Consider the following 24234-nt stretch of genomic DNA (forward strand, 5'->3'; position numbering starts at 1 on the left):
CTCGCCCTACAGGCACCGACTCGCCCTACGCTCACCGACTCGCCCTACGCGCACCGACTCGCCCTACAGGCAGAAGTTTATAAGTAGAAGTGCCCCCATACAGTCTGGGGGGAATTCCAACATAACTGCCTGGTTTGGGGGCAGTGAGAGCAACATGTTACCCCTGAGCTACAGGTGGGGGATCCCTGGCCCAACACATGCCCCCCACATACCCCACTTTCTGCCCCAAACACTCCCCTTTACAGCCCTTCCTTTGCCCCCACTCCCCCTTTCCCCTCAACTTACCCTTCTCCAGTTCCCTTTAGCCACACGGTGTCACTCTGCTTCCCTTGGCGCAGCTTATAGACGTCACACCATTTATACTCAAGCCTCGCTTTCAATCTGCGTCCCCTGCAGCATGGCGTCTGCTTGCCATCCACAATATGGCACCCGGTGACGCTGGCGGGTACAGTAAAGCCAACATGGCGGTGACGTGACATTCCCGCTGCGGGTGCCCCTCCCAACATGGCGGTGACGTGACATTCCCGCTGCGGGTGCCCCTCCCAACATGGCGGTGACGTGACATTCCCGCTGCGGGTGCCCCTCCCAACATGGCGTCGGCAGCAGTGACAGCGCAACACGTGACCAGGGAGCCGGCGGATGACAACAATGTGGCGCAGAGGATTGTGGGATAGCTGAAGAGCCAGAAGGGAGGAGGATCCCGATCTGCCCCAGGAAGGGAGACTGATTCACTATTACCCCCGCCGGAACGGTAATTACCCCACGTACCCGTCACGGTAACCCCCAGGGAAAGGCAGTTACCCCTGTAGCACGGATAATAAGCCAATTACCCTACTTCTTCCATAAATACCCCAATAATAACACCAGGGAGGGCAATTACGCCATGTACCCTCTATATTACCCCATGTACCCTCTATATTACCCCATGTACCCTCTATATTACCCCATGTACCCTCTATATTACCCCATGTACCCTCTATATTACCCCATGTACCCTCTATATTACCCCATGTACCCTCTATATTACCCCATGTACCCTCTATATTACCCCATGTACCCTCTATATTACCCCATGTACCTTCTATATTACCCCATGTACCCTCTATATTACCCCATGTACCCTCTATATTACCCCATGTACCCTCTATATTACCCCATGTACCCTCTATATTACCCCATGTACCCTCTATATTACCCCATGTACCCTCTATATTACCCCGGGGAGAGGCAATTATACCTGCGCCTCTTATACTATTGTAATACCCCCCCAATAACGTCATTAACCTCTGTCTTATATAGGGATCTGTAATTGCCCCTTGTAACTAATAGCCCCACAGAGCAGGTAATTACCCCTGTACTGTCTGATACACTTGTAACTAATAGCCCCACAGAGCAGGTAATTGCCCCTGTACTGTCTGATACACTTGTAACTAATAGCCCCACAGAGCAGGTAATTGCCCCTGTACTGTCTGATAGACTTGTAACTAATAGCCCCACAGAGCAGGTAATTGCCCCTGTACTGTCTGATAGACTTGTAACTAATAGCCCCACAGAGCAGGTAATTACCCCTGTACTGTCTGATAGACTTGTAACTAATAGCCCCACAGAGCAGGTAATTACCCCTGTACTGTCTGATAGACTTGTAACTAATAGCCCCACAGAGCAGGTAATTACCCCTGTACTGTCTGATACACTTGTAACTAATAGCCCCACAGAGCAGGTAATTGCCCCTGTACTGTATGATAGACTTGTAACTAATAGCCCCACAGAGCAGGTAATTACCCCTGTACTGTCTGATACACTTGTAACTAATAGCCCCACAGAGCAGGTAATTGCCCCTGTACTGTCTGATAGACTTGTAACTAATAGCCCCACAGAGCAGGTAATTGCCCCTGTACTGTCTGATACACTTGTAACTAATAGCCCCACAGAGCAGGTAATTACCCCTGTACTGTCTGATAGACTTGTAACTAATAGCCCCACAGAGCAGGTAATTGCCCCTGTACTGTCTGATAGACTTGTAACTAATAGCCCCACAGAGCAGGTAATTGCCCCTGTACTGTCTGATACACTTGTAACTAATAGCCCCACAGAGCAGGTAATTACCCCTGTACTGTCTGATACACTTGTAACTAATAGCCCCACAGAGCAGGTAATTGCCCCTGTACTGTCTGATACACTTGTAACTAATAGCCCCACAGAGCAGGTAATTGCCCCTGTACTGTCTGATAGACTTGTAACTAATAGCCCCACAGAGCAGGTAATTGCCCCTGTACTGTCTGATAGACTTGTAACTAATAGCCCCACAGAGCAGGTAATTGCCCCTGTACTGTCTGATAGACTTGTAACTAATAGCCGCACAGAGCAGGTAATTGCCCCTGTACTGTCTGATAGACTTGTAACTAATAGCCGCACAGAGCAGGTAATTGCCCCTGTACTGTCTGATAGACTTGTAACTAATAGCCCCACAGAGCAGGTAATTGCCCCTGTACTGTCTGATAGACTTGTAACTAATAGCCCCACAGAGCAGGTAATTGCCCCTGTACTGTCTGATAGACTTGTAACTAATAGCCCCACAGAGCAGGTAATTGCCCCTGTACTGTCTGATACACTTGTAACTAATAGCCCCACAGAGCAGGTAATTGCCCCTGTACTGTCTGATAGACTTGTAAACTAATAGCCCCACAGAGCAGGTAATTACCCCTGTACTGTCTGATAGACTTGTAACTAATAGCCCCACAGAGCAGGTAATTGCCCCTGTACTGTCTGATACACTTGTAACTAATAGCCCCACAGAGCAGGTAATTACCCCTGTACTGTCTGATAGACTTGTAACTAATAGCCCCACAGAGCAGGTAATTACCCCTGTACTGTCTGATAGACTTGTAACTAATAGCCCCACAGAGCAGGTAATTGCCCCTGTACTGTCTGATAGACTTGTAACTAATAGCCCCACAGAGCAGGTAATTGCCCCTGTACTGTCTGATACACTTGTAACTAATAGCCCCACAGAGCAGGTAATTGCCCCTGTACTGTCTGATAGACTTGTAACTAATAGCCCCACAGAGCAGGTAATTGCCCCTGTACTGTCTGATAGACTTGTAACGAATAGCCCCACAGAGCAGGTAATTACCCCTGTACTGTCTGATACACTTGTAACTAATAGCCCCACAGAGCAGGTAATTGCCCCTGTACTGTCTGATACACTTGTAACTAATAGCCCCACAGAGCAGGTAATTGCCCCCTGTACTGTCTGATAGACTTGTAACTAATAGCCCCACAGAGCAGGTAATTGCCCCTGTACTGTCTGATAGACTTGTAACTAATAGCCCCACAGAGCAGGTAATTACCCCTGTACTGTCTGATACACTTGTAACTAATAGCCCCACAGAGCAGGTAATTGCCCCTGTACTGTCTGATAGACTTGTAACTAATAGCCCCACAGAGCAGGTAATTACCCCTGTACTGTCTGATACACTTGTAACTAATAGCCCCACAGAGCAGGTAATTGCCCCTGTACTGTCTGATACACTTGTAACTAATAGCCCCACAGAGCAGGTAATTGCCCCTGTACTGTCTGATACACTTGTAACTAATAGCCCCACAGAGCAGGTAATTGCCCCTGTACTGTCTGATAGACTTGTAACTAATAGCCCCACAGAGCAGGTAATTGCCCTGTACTGTCTGATAGACTTGTAACTAATAGCCCCACAGAGCAGGTATTTACCCCTGTACTGTCTGATAGACTTGTAACTAATAGCCCCACAGAGCAGGTAATTGCCCCTGTACTGTCTGATACACTTGTAACTAATAGCCCCACAGAGCAGGTAATTGCCCCTGTACTGTCTGATAGACTTGTAACTAATAGCCCCACAGAGCAGGTAATTGCCCCTGTACTGTCTGATAGACTTGTAACTAATAGCCCCACAGAGCAGGTAATTGCCCCTGTACTGTCTGATAGACTTGTAACTAATAGCCCCACAGAGTAGGTAATTGCCCCTGTACTGTCTGATACACTTGTAACTAATAGCCCCACAGAGCAGGTAATTGCCCCTGTACTGTCTGATAGACTTGTAACTAATAGCCCCACAGAGCAGGTAATTGCCCCTGTACTGTCTGATACACTTGTAACTAATAGCCCCACAGAGCAGGTAATTACCCCTGTACTGTCTGATAGACTTGTAACTAATAGCCCCACAGAGCAGGTAATTGCCCCTGTACTGTCTGATACACTTGTAACTAATAGCCCCACAGAGCAGGTAATTGCCCCTGTACTGTCTGATAGACTTGTAACTAATAGCCCCACAGAGCAGGTAATTGCCCCTGTACTGTCTGATAGACTTGTAACTAATAGCCCCACAGAGCAGGTAATTACCCCTGTACTGTCTGATAGACTTGTAACTAATAGCCCCCACAGAGCAGGTAATTGCCCCTGTACTGTCTGATAGACTTGTAAACTAATAGCCCCACAGAGCAGGTAATTACCCCTGTACTGTCTGATAGACTTGTAACTAATAGCCCCACAGAGCAGGTAATTGCCCCTGTACTGTCTGATAGACTTGTAACTAATAGCCCCACAGAGCAGGTAATTGCCCCTGTACTGTCTGATACACTTGTAACTAATAGCCCCACAGAGCAGGTAATTGCCCCTGTACTGTCTGATAGACTTGTAACTAATAGCCCCACAGAGCAGGTAATTGCCCCTGTACTGTCTGATACACTTGTAACTAATAGCCCCACAGAGCAGGTAATTGCCCTGTACTGTCTGATACACTTGTAACTAATAGCCCCACAGAGCAGGTAATTGCCCCTGTACTGTCTGATACACTTGTAACTAATAGCCCCACAGAGCAGGTAATTGCCCCTGTACTGTCTGATAGACTTGTAACTAATAGCCCCACAGAGCAGGTAATTGCCCCTGTACTGTCTGATACACTTGTAACTAATAGCCCCACAGAGCAGGTAATTACCCCTGTACTGTCTGATAGACTTGTAACTAATAGCCCCACAGAGCAGGTAATTACCCCTGTACTGTCTGATAGACTTGTAACTAATAGCCCCACAGAGCAGGTAATTGCCCCTGTACTGTCTGATACACTTGTAACTAATAGCCCCACAGAGCAGGTAATTGCCCCTGTACTGTCTGATAGACTTGTAACTAATAGCCCCACAGAGCAGGTAATTGCCCCTGTACTGTCTGATAGACTTGTAACTAATAGCCCCACAGAGCAGGTAATTGCCCCTGTACTGTCTGATAGACTTGTAACTAATAGCCCCACAGAGCAGGTATTTACCCCTGTACTGTCTGATAGACTTGTAACTAATAGCCCCACAGAGCAGGTAATTGCCCCTGTACTGTCTGATAGACTTGTAACTAATAGCCCCACAGAGTAGGTAATTGCCCCTGTACTGTCTGATACACTTGTAACTAATAGCCCCACAGAGCAGGTAATTGCCCCTGTACTGTCTGATACACTTGTAACTAATAGCCCCACAGAGCAGGTAATTGCCCCTGTACTGTCTGATAGACTTGTAACTAATAGCCCCACAGAGCAGGTAATTGCCCCTGTACTGTCTGATAGACTTGTAACTAATAGCCCCACAGAGCAGGTAATTGCCCCTGTACTGTACTGAGGGGAGGGGTTAGAGTGCAGCAGTGAGACCCTGGGGGGCAGTGCTGGGGGGGATATTGAGGTACTGAGGGGAGGGGTTAGAGTGCAGCAGTGAGACCCTGGGGGGGCAGTGCTGGGGGGATTATTGAGGGTACTGAGGGGAGGGGTTAGAGTGCAGCAGTGAGACCCTGGGGGGCAGTGGCTGGGGGGGGATATTGAGGTACTGAGGGGAGGGGTTAGAGTGCAGCAGTGAGACCCTGGGGGGCAGTGCTGGGGGGATATTGAGGTACTGAGGGGAGGGGTTAGAGTGCAGCAGTGAGCCCTGGGGGGCAGTGCTGGGGGGGATATTGAGGGTACTGAGGGGAGGGGTTAGAGTGCAGCAGTGAGACCCTGGGGGGCAGTGCTGGGGGGGGATATTGAGGTACTGAGGGAGGGGTTAGAGTGCAGCAGTGAGACCCTGGGGGGGCAGTGCTGGGGGGGATATTGAGGTACTGAGGGGAGGGGTTAGAGTGCAGCAGTGAGACCCTGGGGGCAGTGCTGGGGGGGGATATTGAGGTACTGAGGGGAGGGGTTAGAGTGCAGCAGTGAGACCCTGGGGGGCAGTGCTGGGGGGGATATTGAGGTACTGAGGGGAGGGGTTAGAGTGCAGCAGTGAGACCCTGGGGGGCAGTGCTGGGGGGATATTGAGGTACTGAGGGGAGGGGTTAGAGTGCAGCAGTGAGACCCTGGGGGGGCAAGTGCTGGGGGGGATATTGAGGTACTGAGGGGAGGAGTTAGAGTGGCAGCAGTGAGACCCTGGGGGGCAGTGCTGGGGGGGATATTGAGGTACTGAGGGGAGGGGTTAGAGTGCAGCAGTGAGACCCTGGGGGGCAGTGCTGGGGGGGATATTGAGGTACTGAGGGGAGGGGTTAGAGTGCAGCAGTGAGACCCTGGGGGGCAGTGCTGGGGGGGATATTGAGGTACTGAGGGGAGGGGTTAGAGTGCAGCAGTGAGACCCTGGGGGCAGTGCTGGGGGGATATTGAGGTACTGAGGGGAGGGGTTAGAGTGCAGCAGTGAGACCCTTGGGGGGGCAGTGCTGGGGGGGATATTGAGGTACTGAGGGGAGGGGTTAGAGTGCAGCAGTGAGACCCTGGGGGGCAGTGCTGGGGGGATATTGAGGTACTGAGGGGAGGGGTTAGAGTGCAGCAGTGAGACCCTGGGGGGCAGTGCTGGGGGGGATATTGAGGTACTGAGGGGAGGGGTTAGAGTGCAGCAGTGAGACCCTGGGGGGCAGTGCTGGGGGGGATATTGAGGTACTGAGGGGAGGGGTTAGAGTGCAGGCAGTGGGGAAGTGGGGTGTTGGGGGGCAGTGTAGGGGTGGGGGAAGTGGGGTGTTGGGGGGGCAGTGTAGGGGTGGGGGAAGTGGGGTGTTGGGGGGCAGTGCAGGGTGGGGAGTGGGGTGTTGGGGGGCAGTGCAGGGGTGGGAAGTGGGGTGTTGGGGGGCAGTGCAGGGGTGGGGGGAAGTGGGGTGTTGGGGGGGGCAGTGCAGGGGTGGGGAAGTGGGGTGTTGGGGGGGCAGTGCAGGGGTGGGGAAGTGGGGTGTTGGGGGGCAGTGCAGGGGTGGGGGAAGTGGGTGTTGGGGGGGCAGTGCAGGGGTGGGGAGTGGGGTGTTGGGGGGGGCAGTGCAGGGGTGGGGAAGTGGGTGTTGGGGGGGCAGTGCAGGGGTGGGGGAAGTAGGGTGTTGGGGGGGCAGTGCAGGGGTGGGGGAAGTGGGGTGTTTGGGGGGCAGTGCAGGGGTGGGGAAGTGGGGTGTTGGGGGGCAGTGCAGGGGTGGGGGGAAGTAGGGGTGTTGGGGGGGCAGTGCAGGGGTGGGGGAAGTGGGGTGTTGGGGGGCAGTGCAGGGGTGGGGAGTGGGGTGTTGGGGGCAGTCAGGGGTGGGGGAAGTGGGTGTTGGGGGGGCAGTGCAGGGGGTGGGGAAGTAGGGTGTTGGGGGGGCAGTGCAGGGGGTTTGGGAAGTGGGGTGCTGGGGGGGCAGTGCAGGGGTGGGGGAAGTGGGGTGTTGGGGGGCAGTGCAGGGGTGGGGGAAGTGGGGTGCTGGGGGGGCAGTGCAGGGGTGGGGGAAGTGGGGTGTTGGGGGGGCAGTGCAGGGGTGGGGGAAGTGGGGTGCTGGGGGGCAGTGCAGGGGTGGGGGAAGTGGGGTGTTGGGGGGCAGTGCAGGGGTGGGGGAAGTGGGGTGCTGGGGGGCAGTGCAGGGGTGGGGAAGTGGGGTGTTGGGGGGGCAGTGCAGGGGTGGGGAAGTGGGGTGTTGGGGGGGCAGTGCAGGGGTGGGGGGAGTGGGGTGTTGGGGGGGCAGTTGCAGGGGTGGGGAAGTAGGGTGCTGGGGGGCAGTGCAGGGGTGGGGGAAGTGGGGTGTTGGGGGGGCAGTGCAGGGGTGGGGGAAGTGGGGTGCTGGGGGGGCAGTGCAGGGGTGGGGGAAGTGGGGTGTTGGGGGGCAGTGCAGGGGTGGGGGAAGTAGGGTGCTGGGGGGTGCCTATGGGAAGATGGGGGAGTGCTGCAGAGAGAGTGCATGAGGGGCGGGGCACACAGACAGGGGGAGGAGACAGTCGGATGCTGCACTCTAAGGGCAGGTGCAGTCTCCATCTCTGCAGCAGCAGCAGCTCCGGAAGCTTCTGTACGAGCCCCACCCTGAGGGAACTGCCCCCCATATCCCCCCTCCCACACAGACTGACAAGGTGGGTGTAGTCCTGCCGGGGAGCTGGGGGGGTAGCGCTGAGTGGGTTGCTGGGTGAGGGTTGTACCTGGCGACCTTGGGGAGATATTAACCCCTGCTGTGCCTGAGGGACTGGAGCTCCTGTTATTTCTGCCAATTGTGTTATTATTGTGCTGCGTGTGGGGCAGTGTCGCTGCTCTCCCCCCTTGTGTTCCCTGTGTGGGTGCTGGGGGGTTCCCTCTGATTTATACACTGCTGCGTGGGTGCTGGGGGGCTTCCCTCTGATTTATACACTGCTGTGTGGGTGCTTGGGGGCTTCCCTCTGATTTATACACTGCTGTGTGGGTCTGCTGGGGGGGCTTCCCTCTGATTTATACACTGCTGTGTGGGTGCTGCTGGGGGGCTTCCTCTGATTTATACACTGCTGTGTGGTGCTGCTGGGGGCTTTCTGATTATACACTGCTGTGTGGGTGCTGGGGGGTTAACTCTGATTTATACACTGCTGTGTGGGTGCTGCTGGGGGGCTTCCTCTGATTTATACACTGCTGTGTTGGGTGCCTGCTGGGGGGGTCCTCTGATTTATACACTGCTGTGTGGGTGCTGCTGGGGGGCTCCCTCTGATTTATACACTGCTGTGTGGGTGCTGGGGGGGCTTCCCTCTGATTTATACACTGCTGTGTGGGTGCTGGGGGGGCTTCCTCTGATTTATACACTGCTGTGTGGGTGCTGGGGGGCTTCCTCTGATTTATACACTGCTGTGTGGGTGCTGGGGGGGCTTCCCTCTGATTTATACACTGCTGTGTGGGTGCTGGGGGGGCTTTCCTTGATTTATACACTGCTGTGTGGGTGCTGCTGGGGGGGCTCCCTCTGATTTATACACTGCTGTGTGGGTGCTGCTGAGGGGCTCCCTCTGATTTAATACACTGCTGTGTGGTGCTGGGGGTGTTCCCTCTGATTTATACACTGCTGTGTGGTGCTGCTGGGCGCGTTCCCTCTGATTTATACACTGCTGTGTGGGTGCTGGGGGGCTTCCCTCTGATTTATAACACTGCTGTGTGGGTGCTGGGGGCTTCCCTCTGATTTATACACTGCTGTGGGTGCTGGGGGGCTTCCCTCTGATTTTATACACTGCTGTGTGGGTGCTGCTTGGGGGCTTCCCTCTGATTTATACACTGCTGTGTGGGTGCTGCTGGGGGGGCTCCCTCTGATTTATACACTGCTGTGTGGGTGCTGCTGAGGGGGCTCCCTCTGATTTATACACTGCTGTGTGGGTGCTGGGGGGCTTCCCTCTGATTTATACACTGCTGTGTGGGTGCTGCTGAGGCTCCCTCTGATTTATACACTGCTGTGTGGGTGCTGGGGGGCTTCCCTCTGATTATACACTGCTGTGGGTGCTGGGGTTCCCTCTGATTTATACACTGCGTGTGGGTGCTGCTGGGGGGGCTCCCTCTGATTTATACACTGCTGTGTGGGTGCTGCTGGGGGCTTCCCTCTGATTTATACACTGCTGTGTGGGTGCTGCTGGGGGGGGCTTCCCTCTGATTTATACACTGCTGTGTGGGTGCTGGGGGTTCCCTCTGATTTATACACTGCTGTGTGGGTGCTGGGGGGCTTCCCTCTGATTTATACACTGCTGTGTGGGTGCTGGGGGGCTTCCCTCTGATTTATACACTGCTGTGTGGGTGCTGGGGGGCTTCCCTCTGATTTAATACACTGCTGTGTGGGTGCTGGGGGCTTCCCTCTGATTTATACACTGCTGTGTGGTGCTGCTGGGGGCTCCCTCTGATTTATACACTGCTGTGTGGGTGCTGGGGGTTCCCTCTGATTTATAACACTGCTGTGTGGGTGCTGCTGGGGGGGCTCCCTCTGTTTATACACTGCTGTGTGGGTGCTGGGGGGCTTCCCTCTGATTATACACTGCTGTGTGGGTGCTGGGGGGGGGGCTTCCCTCTGATTTATACAGCTGCTGTGGGTGCTGGGGGGGGGGCTTCCCTCTGATTTATACACTGCTGTGTGGGTGCTGGGGGGCTTCCCTCTGATTTATACACTGCTGTGTGGGTGCTGCTGGGGGGGGGGCTTCCCTCTGATTTATACACTGCTGTGTGGGTGCTGGGGGGCTTCCCTCTGATTTATACACTGCTGTGTGGGTGCTGGGGGGCTATATACCTGTACTATAAACTAGCTGGGGGCCAACACTAACTTTATGGATTATTGTGATTATATTCCTGTACTATAAACTAGCTGGGGGCCAAAACTAACTCTATGGATTATTGTGATTATATTCCTGTACTATAAACTAGCTGGGGGCCAAAACTAACTCTATGGATTATAGTGATTATATTCCTGTACTATAAACTAGCCGGGGGCCAACACTAACTCTATGGATTATAGTGATTATATTCCTGTACTATAAACTAGCCAGGGGCCAAAACTAACTCTATGGATTATAGTGATTATATTCCTGTACTATAAACTAGCCGGGGGCCAACACTAACTCTGTACCCCTGCTGGTTACAATTTATACCTGGCCCCTCCCACAGACCTCATTCTGTGTCTGGGCCTCTCCCCTGAAGCTTATTCTGTACCCCTGATCTTTCCCCATGCAAGTTATTGTGTATGTCTGGCCCCTCCCCCTGCTAGTTATTGTGTGCCTCAAGCCCCTGCCCCTGCTGGTTATTGTGTGCCTCAAGCCCCTCCCTCTGCTGTTTATTGTGTGTCTCAAGCCCCTCCCCCTGCTGGTTATTGTGTGTCTCAAGCCCCTCCCCCTGCTGGTTATTGTGTATGTCTGGCCCCTCCCCCTTTTGGTTATGCCATGCCTCAAGCCCCTCCCCCTGCTGCCTGTATATACTGGGGGGCCTGAGCTTCTCTCCCCTTTCCCCCAGCATGTCAGTAATAATGTACCCGCGGGAGGAGAAGCTGGACAAGCTGTCCCAGGAGGAGATCATCTCCAACACCAAGCTGGTCATGCAGGGCCTGGAGGCTCTCCGCAACGAGCACAACTCCATCCTGCACAGCCTCCTGGAGACCATCAAGTGCCTGAAGAAGGACGAGGAGGCCAACCTGGTGCATGAGAAGTCCAGCCTCCTGCGCAAGTCTGTGGAGATGATTGAACTGGGCCTTGGGGAGGCGCAGGTGAGTAGCCAGGGGTACTGAGGGGGTTGCTAGGTGAGTAGCCAGGGGTACTGAGGGGGTTGCTAGGTGAGTAGCCAGGGGTACTGAGGGGGTTGCTAGGTGAGTAGATGGGGGATACTGAGCAGGTTGCTAGGTGAGTAGCCAGGGGTACTGAGGGGGTTGCTAGGTGAGTAGCCGGGGGTACTGAGGGGTTGCTAGGTGAGTAGCCGGGGGTACTGAGGGGTTACTAGGTGAGTAGTAACTGGGGGTACTGAGGGGGTTGCTAGGTGAGTAGCCGGGGGTACTGAGGGGGTTACTAGGTGAGTAGCTGGGGGTACTGAGGGGTTTGCTAGGTGAGTAGCCCGGGGGTACTGAGGGGGTTACTAGGTGAGTAGCCGGGGGTACTGAGGGGGGTTGCTAGGTGAGTAGCCGGGGGTACTGAGGGGGTTGCTAGGTGAGTAGCCGGGGGTACTGAGGGGGTTGCTAGGTGAGTAGCCGGGGGTACTGAGAGGTTGCTAGGTGAGTAGACGGGGGATACTGAGCAGGTTGCTAGGTGAGTAGCCGGGGGTACTGAGGGGGTTGCTAGGTGAGTAGATGGGGGATACTGAGGGGGTTGCTAGGTGAGTAGACGGGGATACTGAGCAGGTTGCTAGGTGAGTAGCCCGGGGGTACTGAGGGGGTTGCTAGGTGAGTAGTGAGGGGCGGGGCTTGGAAGCTGATAGGGGGGCATAAGCCCAGTTAGGGGGGGACATGCTGAGGGCGGAGCCGGGTGGAAAGGAGAATAGACAAGTGGAGCACAGGAAGCTAACGGGATATGTTTGTGTAACGCTATTGGCTGCAGCTCATGATGGCGCTGTCCAATCACCTGACGGCGGTGGAGTCGGAGAAGCAGAAGCTGCGGGCCCAGGTGAGGCGGCTGTGCCAGGAGAACCAGTGGCTACGGGACGAGTTGGCCAACACTCAGCAGAAGCTGCAGCACAGCGAGCAGAACGTGGCGCAACTGGAGGAGGAGAAGAAGCACCTGGAGTTCATGAACCAACTGAAGAAGTACGACGAGGATGTGTCGCCCACGGTAACGTATGGCTCCGCCCCCAGCTTGCCCCGCCTACACATGCTGTGCTTACCCCTTCCATTAACCGTCACCATAGCAACCCGTCAGCCAGGCAAGTCCCTGCTTTAGGTAAATAACCCTCCCAGATCCGCCCCCCAGTCTCTATTTGCACCAACTGCAGTACAGTGGGTATAACTTGCCTGCCTCTGATTGGGCGAATCCAGGAAACCAATCGGGCGCTGGCCCTAAAAGCAGCAATGAAGGATAAAGGGGAAGCTAGACCAGTTTAACTATAGATATGGGCCAATCCCAGTCCCTCGGGTCTGTGAGCAACAGGAGCCTCAGTCAGGCAAAGCGGCTGGTTAACTTGCCCTTTATTATCTGCTAAAACTGATATACGGAACTGAAACCCTCACAGGCTGCTGCTATAGGGAGCCCATTATACACTGTATATATATATATATAGGGAGCCCATTATACACTGTGTATATATATATATATAGGGAGCCCATTATACACTGTATATATATATAGGGAGCCCATTATACACTATATATATATATATATATATATATATATATATATATATATATATATATATATAGGGAGCCCATTATACACTGTGTGTATATATATATATATATATATATATATAGGGAGCCCATTATACACTGTGTATATATATATATATATATATATATATAGGGAGCCCATTATACACTGTGTATATATATATATAGGGAGCCCATTATACACTGTATATATATATATAGGGAGCCCATTATACACTGTGTATATATATATATATATATAGGGAGCCCATTATACACTGTATGTATATATATATAGGGAGCCCATTATACACTGTATGTATATATATATAGGGAGCCCATTATACACTGTATATATATATATAGGGTATGGATATTGATTATTCAGCCATGTGTTACAGGTAACCTATTGTTTGGGGCCTAAGTCCTGTGGTTCCCCTTTGTAGGAGGAGAAAGAGGGGGACCCTGCTAGCCCCCTGACTGCTGAGCCCCCTTACACCCCAATCTGTGCCCTTATTCTCTCCCTGTGGTTCCCCTTTGTAGGAGGAGAAAGAGGGGGACCCTGCTAGCCCCCTGACTGCTGAGCCCCCTTACACCCCAATCTGTGCCCTTATTCTCTCCCTGTGGTTCCCCTTTGTAGGAGGAGAAAGAGGGGGACCCTGCTAGCCCCCTGACTGCTGAGCCCCCTTACACCCCAATCTGTGCCCTTATTCTCTCCCTGTGGTTCCCCTTTGTAGGAGGAGAAAGAGGGGGACCCTGCCAAAGACAGTCTGGATGAGCTGTTTCCCAATGAGGAGGATGATTCCGGCCAAGGAAGTGAGTATTTCATGCAGTATTTTCCTGGGGATCTGGGGACACACTCACACTCACACTCACGTATGTACATTCCCAGCCCGAGTCCATGTATGCGTTTCACCCCTGGCTTTGCACTTACTGGGGCACAAACCCCTATTCAGATCCTGTTGTTGTCCCCCCCCCCCTGCTTGAGTGCAGCCGTATGTGCCCCTACCACTCTGCTCTCTCCATGACTAGTTCCCCCCCCCCCCCCCCCGCCCCGGTGCAGCCTTATGTGCCCCTACCACTCTGCTCTCTCCATGACTAGTTCCCCCCCCCCCCCCCCCCCGCCCCGGTGCAGCCTTATGTGCCCCTACCACTCTGCTCTCTCCATGACTAGTTCCCCCCCCCCCCCCGCCCCGGTGCAGCCGTATGTGCCCCCGACCACTCTGCTCTCTCCATGACTAGTTCCCCCCCCCCCGCCCGGTGCAGCCGTATGTGCCCCTACCACTCTGCTCTCTCCATGACTAGTTCCCCCCCCCCCCCCCGCCCCGGTGCAGCCGTATGTGCCCCTACCACTCTGCTCTCTCCATGACTAGTTCCCCCCCCGCCCCGGTGCAGCCGTATGTGCCCCTACCACTCTGCTCTCTCCATGACTAGTTCCCCCCCCCCCCCGCCCCGGTGCAGCCGTATGTGCCCCTACCACTCTGCTCTCTCCATGACTAGTTCCCCCCCCCCACCCCGGTGCAGCCGTATGTGCCCCGACCACTCTGCTCTCTCCATGACTAGTTCCCCCCCCCTGCCCCGGTGCAGCCGTATGTGCCCCTACCACTCTGCTCTCTCCATGACTAGTTCCCCCGCCCCGGTGTAGCCGTATGTGCCCCTACCACTCTGCTCTCTCCATGACTAGTTCCCCCGCCCCGGTGTAGCCGTATGTGCCCCTACCACTCTGCTCTCTCCATGACTAGTTCCCCCGCCCCGGTGCAGCCGTATGTGCCCCTACCACTCTGCTCTCTCCATGACTAGTTCCCCCGCCCCGGTGTAGCCGTATGTGCCCCTACCACTCTGCTCTCTCCATGGACTAGTTCCCCCGCCCCGGTGTAGCCGTATGTGCCCCTACCACTCTGCTCTCTCCATGACTAGTTCCCCCCCCTGCCCCGGTGCAGCCGTATGTGCCCCTACCACTCTGCTCTCTCCATGACTAGTTCCCCCGCCCCGGTGTAGCCGTATGTGCCCCTACCACTCTGCTCTCTCCATGACTAGTTCCCCCGCCCCGGTGTAGCCGTATGTGCCCCTACCACTCTGCTCTCTCCATGACTAGTTCCCCCCCTGCCCCGGTGCAGCCGTATGTACCCCTACCACTCTGCTCTCTCCATGACTAGTTCCCCCCCCCCCCTGCCCCGGTGCAAGCCGGTATTGTGCCCCTACCACTCTGCTCTCTCCCATGACTAGTTCTCCCCCCCCCTGCCCCGGTGCAGCCGTATGTGCCCCTACCACTCTGCTCTCTCCATGACTAGTTCCCCCGCCCGGTGTAAGCCGTATTGTGCCCTACCACTCTGCTCTCTCCATGACTAGTTCCCCCCCTGCCCCGGTGCAGCCGATGTGCCCCTACCACTCTGCTCTCTCCATGACTAGTTCCCCCCGCCCCGGTTGTAGCCGTATGTGCCCCTACCACTCTGCTCTCTCCATGACTAGTTCCCCCCCCTGCCCCGGTGGCAGCCGTATGTGCCCCTACCACTCTGCTCTCTCCATGACTAGTTCCCCCCCCCCCGCCCCGGTGCAGCCGTATGTGCCCCTACCACTCTGCTCTCTCCATGGACTAGTTCCCCCCCCTGCCCCGGTGCAGCCGTATGTGCCCCTACCACTCTGCTCTCTCCATGACTAGTTCCCCCCCCCGCCCCGGTGCAGCCGTATGTGCCCCTACCCACTTCTGCCTCTCTCCATGACTAGTTCCCCCCCCCGCCCCGGTGCAGCCGTTGGTGCCCCTACCACTCTGCTCTCTCCATGACTAGTTCCCCCGCCCCGGTGCAGCCGTATGTGCCCCCTACCACTCTGCTCTCTCCATGACTAGTTCCCCCCCCCCGCCCCGGTGCAGCCGTATGTGCCCCTACCACTCTGCTCTCTCCATAGTTCCGCACCAACACAGCAGCGCAGCAGCCGCGGCCCAGCAGGGCGGATACGAGATCCCGGCGCGGCTCCGCACGCTGCACAACCTGGTGATACAGTACGCCTCTCAGGGCCGCTACGAGGTGGCCGTACCGCTCTGCAAACAAGCCCTGGAAGACTTGGAGAAGACCTCTGGCCATGACCATCCGGATGTGGCAACCATGCTGAACATCCTGGCGCTGGTGTACAGGGACCAGAACAAATACAAGGAGGCTGCCCATCTGCTCAATGATGCCCTGTCCATCAGGGAGAAAACTCTTGGCAAGGACCACCCAGCTGTAAGTGCATTGGCTGAGGCCTTCTTGGGCATGAAGGGGTTACTGAGTATGCAGAGCATTATAGCAGCGAAGGGCCATCAGATTTTAAGGGTTAAGTTGTGTGGTGCGCATAGTGCAGTGATTATATGTTGCTCCTTATGTAGTGTGTGGGGGCTGGGCAGGTAGGTGTATGTAGGGGGGGTGGGGGCTGGGCAGGTAGGTGTATGTAGGGGGGGTGGGGGCTGTGCAGGTAGGGTATGTTGTGGGCGGGGCTGTGCAGGTAGGTGTATGTAGGGGGGTGGGGGCTGGGCAGGTAGGTGAATGTAGGGGGGGTGGGGGCTGGGCAGGTAGGTGAATGTAAGGGGGCGGGGCTGGGCAGGTAGGTGTATGTAGGGGGGTGGGGGCTGGGCAGGTAGGTGAATGTTCGGGGCGGGGCTGTGCAGGTAGGTGTATGTAGGGGGGTGGGGGCTGGTCAGGTAGGTGTATGTTGGGGGCAGGGGCTGTGCAGGTAGGTGTATGTAGGGGGGGTGGGGGCTGGGCAGGTAGGTGTATGTAGGGGGGGTGGGGCTGGTCAGGTAGGTGTATGTAGGGGGGGTGGGGGGCTGGGCAGGTAGGTGTATGTTGGGGGTGGGGGCTGGTCAGGTAGGTGTATGTAGGGGGGTGGGGGCTGGTCAGGTAGGTGTATGTAGGGGGGTGGGGGCTGTGCAGGTAGGTGTATGTTGTGGGCGGGCTGTGCAGGTAGGTGTATGTAGGGGGGTGGGGGCTTGGCAGGTAGGTGTATGTAGGGGGGTGGGGGCTGGGCAGGTAGGGGGGTGGGGGCTGGGCAGGTAGGGGGGGTGGGGGCTGGGCAGGTAGGTGTATATTGGGGGCAGGGGCTGTGCAGGTAGGTGTATATGGGGGGTGGGGCTGGGCAGGTAGGTGTATGTAGGGGGGTGGGGGCTGGGCAGGTAGGTGTATGTAGGGGGGGTGGGGGCTGGGCAGGTAGGTGTATGTTGGGGGCGGGGGCTGTGCAGGTAGGTGTATGTTGGGGGCGGGGGCTGTGCAGGTAGGTGTATATGGGGGGCGGGGGCTGGGCAGGTAGGTGTATGTAAGGGGGTGGGGGCTGGGCAGGTAGGTGTATGTAGGGGGGGTGGGGGCTGGGCAGGTAGGGTGTATGTTGGGGGCGGGGGCTGTGCAGGTAGGTGTATATGGGGGGCGGGGGCTGGGCAGGTAGGTGTATGTAGGGGGGTGGGGGCTGGGCAGGTAGGTGTATGTAGGGGGGGGTGGGGGCTGGGCAGGTAGGTGTATGTTGGGGGCGGGGGCTGTGCAGGTAGGTGTATGTTGGGGGCGGGGGCTGTGCAGGTAGGTGTATGTTGGGGCGGGGGCTGTGCAGGTAGGTGTATGTTGGGGGCGGGGGCTGTGCAGGTAGGTGTATATGGGGGGCGGGGGCTGGGCAGGTAGGTGTATGTAGGGGGTGGGGGCTGGGCAGGTAGGTGTATGTAGGGGGGGTGGGGGCTGGGCAGGTAGGTGTATGTTGGGGGCGGGGGCTGTGCAGGTAGGTGTATATGGGGGGCGGGGGCTGGGCAGGTAGGTGTATGTAGGGGGGCGGGGGCTGGGCAGGTAGGTGTATGTAGGGGGGGTGGGGGCTGGGCAGGTAGGTGTATGTTGGGGGCGGGGGCTGTGCAGGTAGGTGTATGTTGGGGGCGGTGGCTGTGCAGGTAGGTGTATATGGGGGGGGTGGGTTCCTTTCTGCCTGATGCACATGTTTCAATCCTGTAGGTCGCTGCAACCCTCAATAATCTGGCTGTTCTTTATGGCAAAAGAGGCAAATACCGAGAGGCGGAGCCACTGTGTAAGCGAGCCCTTGAGATAAGGGAAAAGGTAATGCCTCCTGATTCCCTGGCTACCGACTGGCTACAACTGGCTACCAACTGGCTACCATCTCTTCTCACCTTTCCTACCTACCTGTCCTGTAACCACTGACCCCCCCACCTTCCTGAGTCCCCCCTATCCATACACATTACCCACCTTTCCTACCTACCTGTCCTGTAACCACTGACCCCCCCACCTTCCTGAGTCCCCTCTATCCATACACATTACCCACCTTTCCTACCTACCTGTCCTGTAACCACTGACCCCCCCACCTTCCTGAGTCCCCTCTATCCATACACATTACCCACCTTTCCTACCTACCTGTCCTGTAACCACTGACCCCCCCACCTTCCTGAGTCCCCCCTATCCATACACATTACCCACCTTTCCTACCTACCTGTCCTGTGACCACTGACCCCCCCACCTTCCTGAGTCCCCCCTATCCATACACATTACCCACCTTTCCTACCTACCTGTCCTGTAACCACTGACCCCCCCACCTTCCTGAGTCCCCTCTATCCATACACTTTACCCACTGTTCCTAGCTCTGCCCAATAAGGTGCCCACGTTTGCCTTCCCAATACCCTGGTATCTCGGGGGTGACTGACATGTTGGATTATATGTAGGTGCTGGGGAAGGATCACCCCGACCCAATACCCCGGTATCTCGGGGGTGACTGACATGTTGGATTATATGTAGGTGCTGGGGAAGGATCACCCCGACCCAATACCCGGTATCCAGGGGTGACTGACATGTTGGATTATATGTAGGTGCTGGGGAAGGATCACCCCGACCCAATACCCGGTATCCAGGGGTGACTGACACATGTTGGATTATATGTAGGTGCTGGGGAAGGATCACCCCGACCCAATACCCTGGTATCTGGGGGTGACTGACATGTTGGATTATATGTAGGTGCTGGGGAAGGATCACCCCGACCCAATACCCCGGTATCTCGGGGGTGACTGACATGTTGGATTATATGTAGGTGCTGGGGAAGGATCACCCCGACCCAATACCCTGGTATCTGGGGGTGACTGACATGTTGGATTATATGTAGGTGCTGGGGAAGGATCACCCCGACCCAATACCCCGGTATCTCGGGGGTGACTGACATGTTGGATTATATGTAGGTGCTGGGGAAGGATCACCCCGACCCAATACCCGGTATCTCGGGGGTGACTGACATGTTGGATTATATGTAGGTGCTGGGGAAGGATCACCCCGACCCAATACCCCGGTATCTCGGGGGTGACTGACATGTTGGATTATATGTAGGTGCTGGGGAAGGATCACCCCGACCCAATACCCCGGTATCTCGGGGGTGACTGACATGTTGGATTATATGTAGGTGCTGGGGAAGGATCACCCCGACCCAATACCCGGTATCCAGGGGTGACTGACACATGTTGGATTATATGTAGGTGCTGGGGAAGGATCACCCCGACCCAATACCCCGGTATCTCGGGGGTGACTGACACATGTTGGATTATATGTAGGTGCTGGGGAAGGATCACCCCGACCCAATACCCCGGTATCTCGGGGGTGACTGACATGTTGGATTATATGTAGGTGCTGGGAAGGATCACCCCGACCCAATACCCGGTATCTCGGGGGTGACTGACATGTTGGATTATATGTAGGTGCTGGGGAAGGATCACCCCGACCCAATACCCCGGTATCCAGGGGTGACTGACATGTTGGATTATATGTAGGTGCTGGGGAAGGATCACCCCGACCCAATACCCGGTATCTCGGGGGTGACTGACATGTTGGATTATATGTAGGTGCTGGGGAAGGATCACCCCGACCCAATACCCGGTATCTCGGGGGTGACTGACATGTTGGATTATATGTAGGTGCTGGGGAAGGATCACCCCGACCCAATACCCGGTATCTCGGGGGTGACTGACATGTTGGATTATATGTAGGTGCTGGGGAAGGATCACCCCGACCCAATACCCGGTATCTCGGGGGTGACTGACATGTTGGATTATATGTAGGTGCTGGGGAAGGATCACCCCGACCCAATACCCGGTATCTCGGGGGTGACTGACATGTTGGATTATATGTAGGTGCTGGGGAAGGATCACCCCGACCCAATACCCCGGTATCTCGGGGGTGACTGACATGTTGGATTATATGTAGGTGCTGGGGAAGGATCACCCCGACCCAATACCCCGGTATCTCGGGGGTGACTGACATGTTGGATTATATGTAGGTGCTGGGGAAGGATCACCCCGACCCAATACCCGGTATCTCGGGGGTGACTGACATGTTGGATTATATGTAGGTGCTGGGGAAGGATCACCCCGACCCAATACCCGGTATCTCGGGGGTGACTGACATGTTGGATTATATGTAGGTGCTGGGGAAGGATCACCCCGACCCAATACCCGGTATCTCGGGGGTGACTGACATGTTGGATTATATGTAGGTGCTGGGGAAGGATCACCCCGACCCAATACCCCGGTATCTCGGGGGTGACTGACATGTTGGATTATATGTAGGTGCTGGGGAAGGATCACCCTGACGTTGCAAAGCAGCTGAACAACTTGGCGCTTCTGTGTCAGAACCAAGGGAAATACGATGAAGTGGAATATTATTACTGTCGGGCCCTCGAGATCTACCAGGCGCGCCTTGGGCCCGACGATCCAAATGTTGCCAAGACCAAGAATAATCTGGTAAGGAGCCGGGACGGGGCCGGTGGGTTAGGGGCCAGTGGGTAAGGAGCCGGGACGGGGCTGGTGGGTTAGGGGCCAGTGGGTAAGGAGCCGGGACGGGGCTGGTGGGTTAGGGGCCAGTGGGTAAGGAGCCGGGACGGGGCCGGTGGGTTAGGGGCCAGTGGGTAAGGAGCCGGGACTGGGCCAGTGGGTTAGGGGCCGGTGGGTAAGGAGCCGGGACTGGGCCAGTGGGTGAGGGGCCAGTGGGTAAGGAGCCGGGAGGGGCCGGTGGGTGAGGGGCCGGTGGGTAAGGAGCCGGGACGGGGCTGGTGGGTGAGGGGCCAGTGGGTAAGGAGCCGGGAGGGGCCGGTGGGTGAGGGGCCGGTGGGTAAGGAGCCGGGATGGGGCCGGTGGGTTAGGGGCCAGTGGGTAAGGAGCCGGGAGGGGCCGGTGGGTAAGGAGCCGGGAGGGGCTGGTGGGTAAGGAGCTGGGACGGGGCTGGTGGGTGAGGGGCCAGTGGGTAAGGAGCCGGGACGGGGCTGGTGGGTGAGGGGCCGGTGGGTAAGGAGCCGGGACGGGGCCAGTGGGTGAGGGGCCAGTGGGTGAGGGGCCATGGGGTTTGTGTGTAGGAATAGCGTGACCCTGTATGTAGGATACCCATGAATGTATGTAGGAGTGACACCCATGGGTGCTGTGTGTGTGTATATGTAGGAGTATGAGGCGTGACACCCATGGGTGCTGTGTGTGTGTATATGTAGGAGTATGAGGCGTGACACCCATGGGTGCTGTGTGTGTATGTAGGAGTATGAGGCGTGACACCCATGGGTGCTGTGTGTGTGTGTGGGTTAGGGGCCAGTGGGTAAGGAGCCGGGACGGGGCTGGTGGGTGAGGGTCGGTGGGTAAGGAGCCGGGACAGGGCCAGTGGGTGAGGGGCCAGTGGGTAAGGAGCCGGGACGGGGCTGGTGGGTGAGGGTCGGTGGGTAAGGAGCCGGGACGGGGCCAGTGGGTGAGGGGCCAGTGGGTAAGGAGCCTGGACGGGGCCAGTGGGTGAGGGGCCAGTGGGTAAGGAGCCTGGACGGGGCCGGTGGGTGAGGGGCCAGTGGGTAAGGAGCCGGGACGGGGCTGGTGGGTGAGGGGCCAGTGGGTAAGGAGCCGGGACGGGGCTGGTGGGTGAGGGGCCAGTGGGTAAGGAGCCGGGACGGGGCTGGTGGGTTAGGGGCCAGTGGATAAGGAGCCGGGACGGGGCCAGTGGGTGAGGGGCCAGTGGGTAAGGAGCCGGGACGGGGCCGGTGGGTGAGGGGCCAGTGGGTAAGGAGCCGGGACGGGGCCGGTGGGTTAGGGGCCAGTGGGTAAGGAGCCGGGAGGGGCCGGTGGGTAAGGAGCCGGGAGGGGCCAGTGGGTAAGGAGCCGGGAGGGGCCGGTGGGTTAGGGGCCAGTGGGTAAGGAGCCGGGACGGGGCTGGTGGGTGAGGGGCCAGTGGGTAAGGAGCCGGGACGGGGCTGGTGGGTGAGGGGCCAGTGGGTAAGGAGCCGGGACGGGGCTGGTGGGTGAGGGGCCAGTGGGTAAGGAGCCGGGACGGGGCTGGTGGGTGAGGGGCCAGTGGGTAAGGAGCCGGGACGGGGCTGGTGGGTGAGGGGCCGGTGGGTAAGGAGCCGGGACGGGGCCGGTGGGTGAGGGGCCAGTGGGTGAGGGGCCATGGGGTTTGTGTGTAGGAATAGCGTGACCCTGTATGTAGGATACCCATGAATGTATGTAGGAGTGACACCCATGGGTGCTGTGTGTGTGTATGTAGGAGTATGAGGCGTGACACCCATGGGTGCTGTGTGTGTATGTAGGAGTATGAGGCGTGACACCCATGGGTGCTGTGTGTGTGTATATGTAGGAGTATGAGGCGTGACACCCATGGGTGCTGTGTGTGTGTATGTAGGAGTATGAGGCGTGACACCCATGGGTGCTGTGTGTGTGTATATGTAGGAGTATGAGGCGTGACACCCATGGGTGCTGTGTGTGTGTGTGTATGTAGGAGTATGAGGCGTGACACCCATGGGTGCTGTGTGTGTGTATATGTAGGAGTATGAGGCGTGACACCCATGGGTGCTGTGTGTGTGTATGTAGGAGTATGAGGCGTGACACCCATGGGTGCTGTGTGTGTGTGTGTGTATGTATGAGTATGAGGCGTGACACCCATGGGTGCTGTGTGTGTGTATGTAGGAGTATGAGGCGTGACACCCATGGGTGCTGTGTGTGTGTGTGTATGTAGGAGTATGAGGCGTGACACCCATGGGTGCTGTGTGTGTGTGTATGTAGGAGTATGAGGGGGGACACCCATGGGTGCTGTGTGTGTGTGTATGTAGGAGTATGAGGGGGGACACCCATGGGTGCTGTGTGTGTGTGTATGTAGGAGTATGAGGCGTGACACCCATGGGTGCTGTGTGTGTGTGTGTATGTAGGAGTATGAGGCGTGACACCCATGGGTGCTGTGTGTGTGTGTATGTAGGAGTATGAGGGGGGACACCCATGGGTGCTGTGTGTGTGTGTATGTAGGAGTATGAGGCGTGACACCCATGGGTGCTGTGTGTGTGTGTATGTAGGAGTATGAGGGGGGACACCCATGGGTGCTGTGTGTGTGTATGTAGGAGTATGAGGCGTGACACCCATGGGTGCTGTGTGTGTGTGTGTATGTAGGAGTATGAGGCGTGACACCCATGGGTGCTGTGTGTGTGTGTATGTAGGAGTATGAGGGGGGACACCCATGGGTGCTGTGTGTGTGTGTATGTAGGAGTATGAGGCGTGACACCCATGGGTGCTGTGTGTGTGTGTGTATGTAGGAGTATGAGGGTGACACCCATGGGTGCTGTGTGTGTGTATGTAGGAGTATGAGGCGTGACACCCATGGGTGCTGTGTGTGTGTGTGTATGTAGGAGTATGAGGGTGACACCCATGGGTGCTGTGTGTGTGTATGTAGGAGTATGAGGCGTGACACCCATGGGTGCTGTGTGTGTGTATGTAGGAGTATGAGGCGTGACACCCATGGGTGCTGTGTGTGTGTATGTAGGAGTATGAGGGTGACACCCATGGGTGCTGTGTGTGTGTATGTAGGAGTATGAGGCGTGACACCCATGGGTGCTGTGTGTGTGTATGTAGGAGTATGAGGCGTGACACCCATGGGTGCTGTTTCTATGTTCCAGGCCTCGTGTTACCTGAAGCAGGGCAAGTACAAGGCGGCGGAGCAGCTGTACAAGGACATTCTCACTCAGGCCCATGTCAAGGAGTTCGGCTCAGTGGACGGTACCGGCACCGCTTCCCTTGTGCATTAATAATGTGAACCCCGACCTGTCTGCCCCCCCTCTTCTGTCTGTGTCTTAAGGTCCCCATACATCCCCACCTACGGGTGGGCGATATCGGGTAGCAAGTTGCTTTAAAAAAAAATAATCCGATCGTTTGGCCCTGGGGCCCTACACGGGCCGATTAGCTGCCGAATCTGTCCAAGGGACCCATATCAGCAGCT

General features: G+C 56.3%; 1 protein-coding gene across 1 annotated transcript in view; it reads left to right on the top strand.

The window, feature by feature from the left end:
- Nucleotides 1–668: 668 nt before the first annotated feature.
- Nucleotides 669–24234, top strand: part of klc4 (uncharacterized LOC100216226) — a gene marked incomplete at its 3' end in the record, with an annotated part of 130933 nt that continues 107367 nt past the window's right edge. The window contains 8 exon segments of the mRNA NM_001142194.1: nucleotides 669–751; nucleotides 11185–11434; nucleotides 12255–12485; nucleotides 13753–13831; nucleotides 15920–16233; nucleotides 17971–18072; nucleotides 20574–20747; nucleotides 23915–24014. Coding sequence (NP_001135666.1) covers nucleotides 11186–11434; nucleotides 12255–12485; nucleotides 13753–13831; nucleotides 15920–16233; nucleotides 17971–18072; nucleotides 20574–20747; nucleotides 23915–24014 — 1249 coding nt within the window. The 5' untranslated portion in view covers nucleotides 669–751; nucleotide 11185.

The sequence above is a fragment of the Xenopus tropicalis genome, chromosome 5, assembly GCF_000004195.4.
Source record: "Xenopus tropicalis strain Nigerian chromosome 5, UCB_Xtro_10.0, whole genome shotgun sequence".
NCBI classification, from domain to species: Eukaryota; Metazoa; Chordata; class Amphibia; order Anura; family Pipidae; genus Xenopus; species Xenopus tropicalis.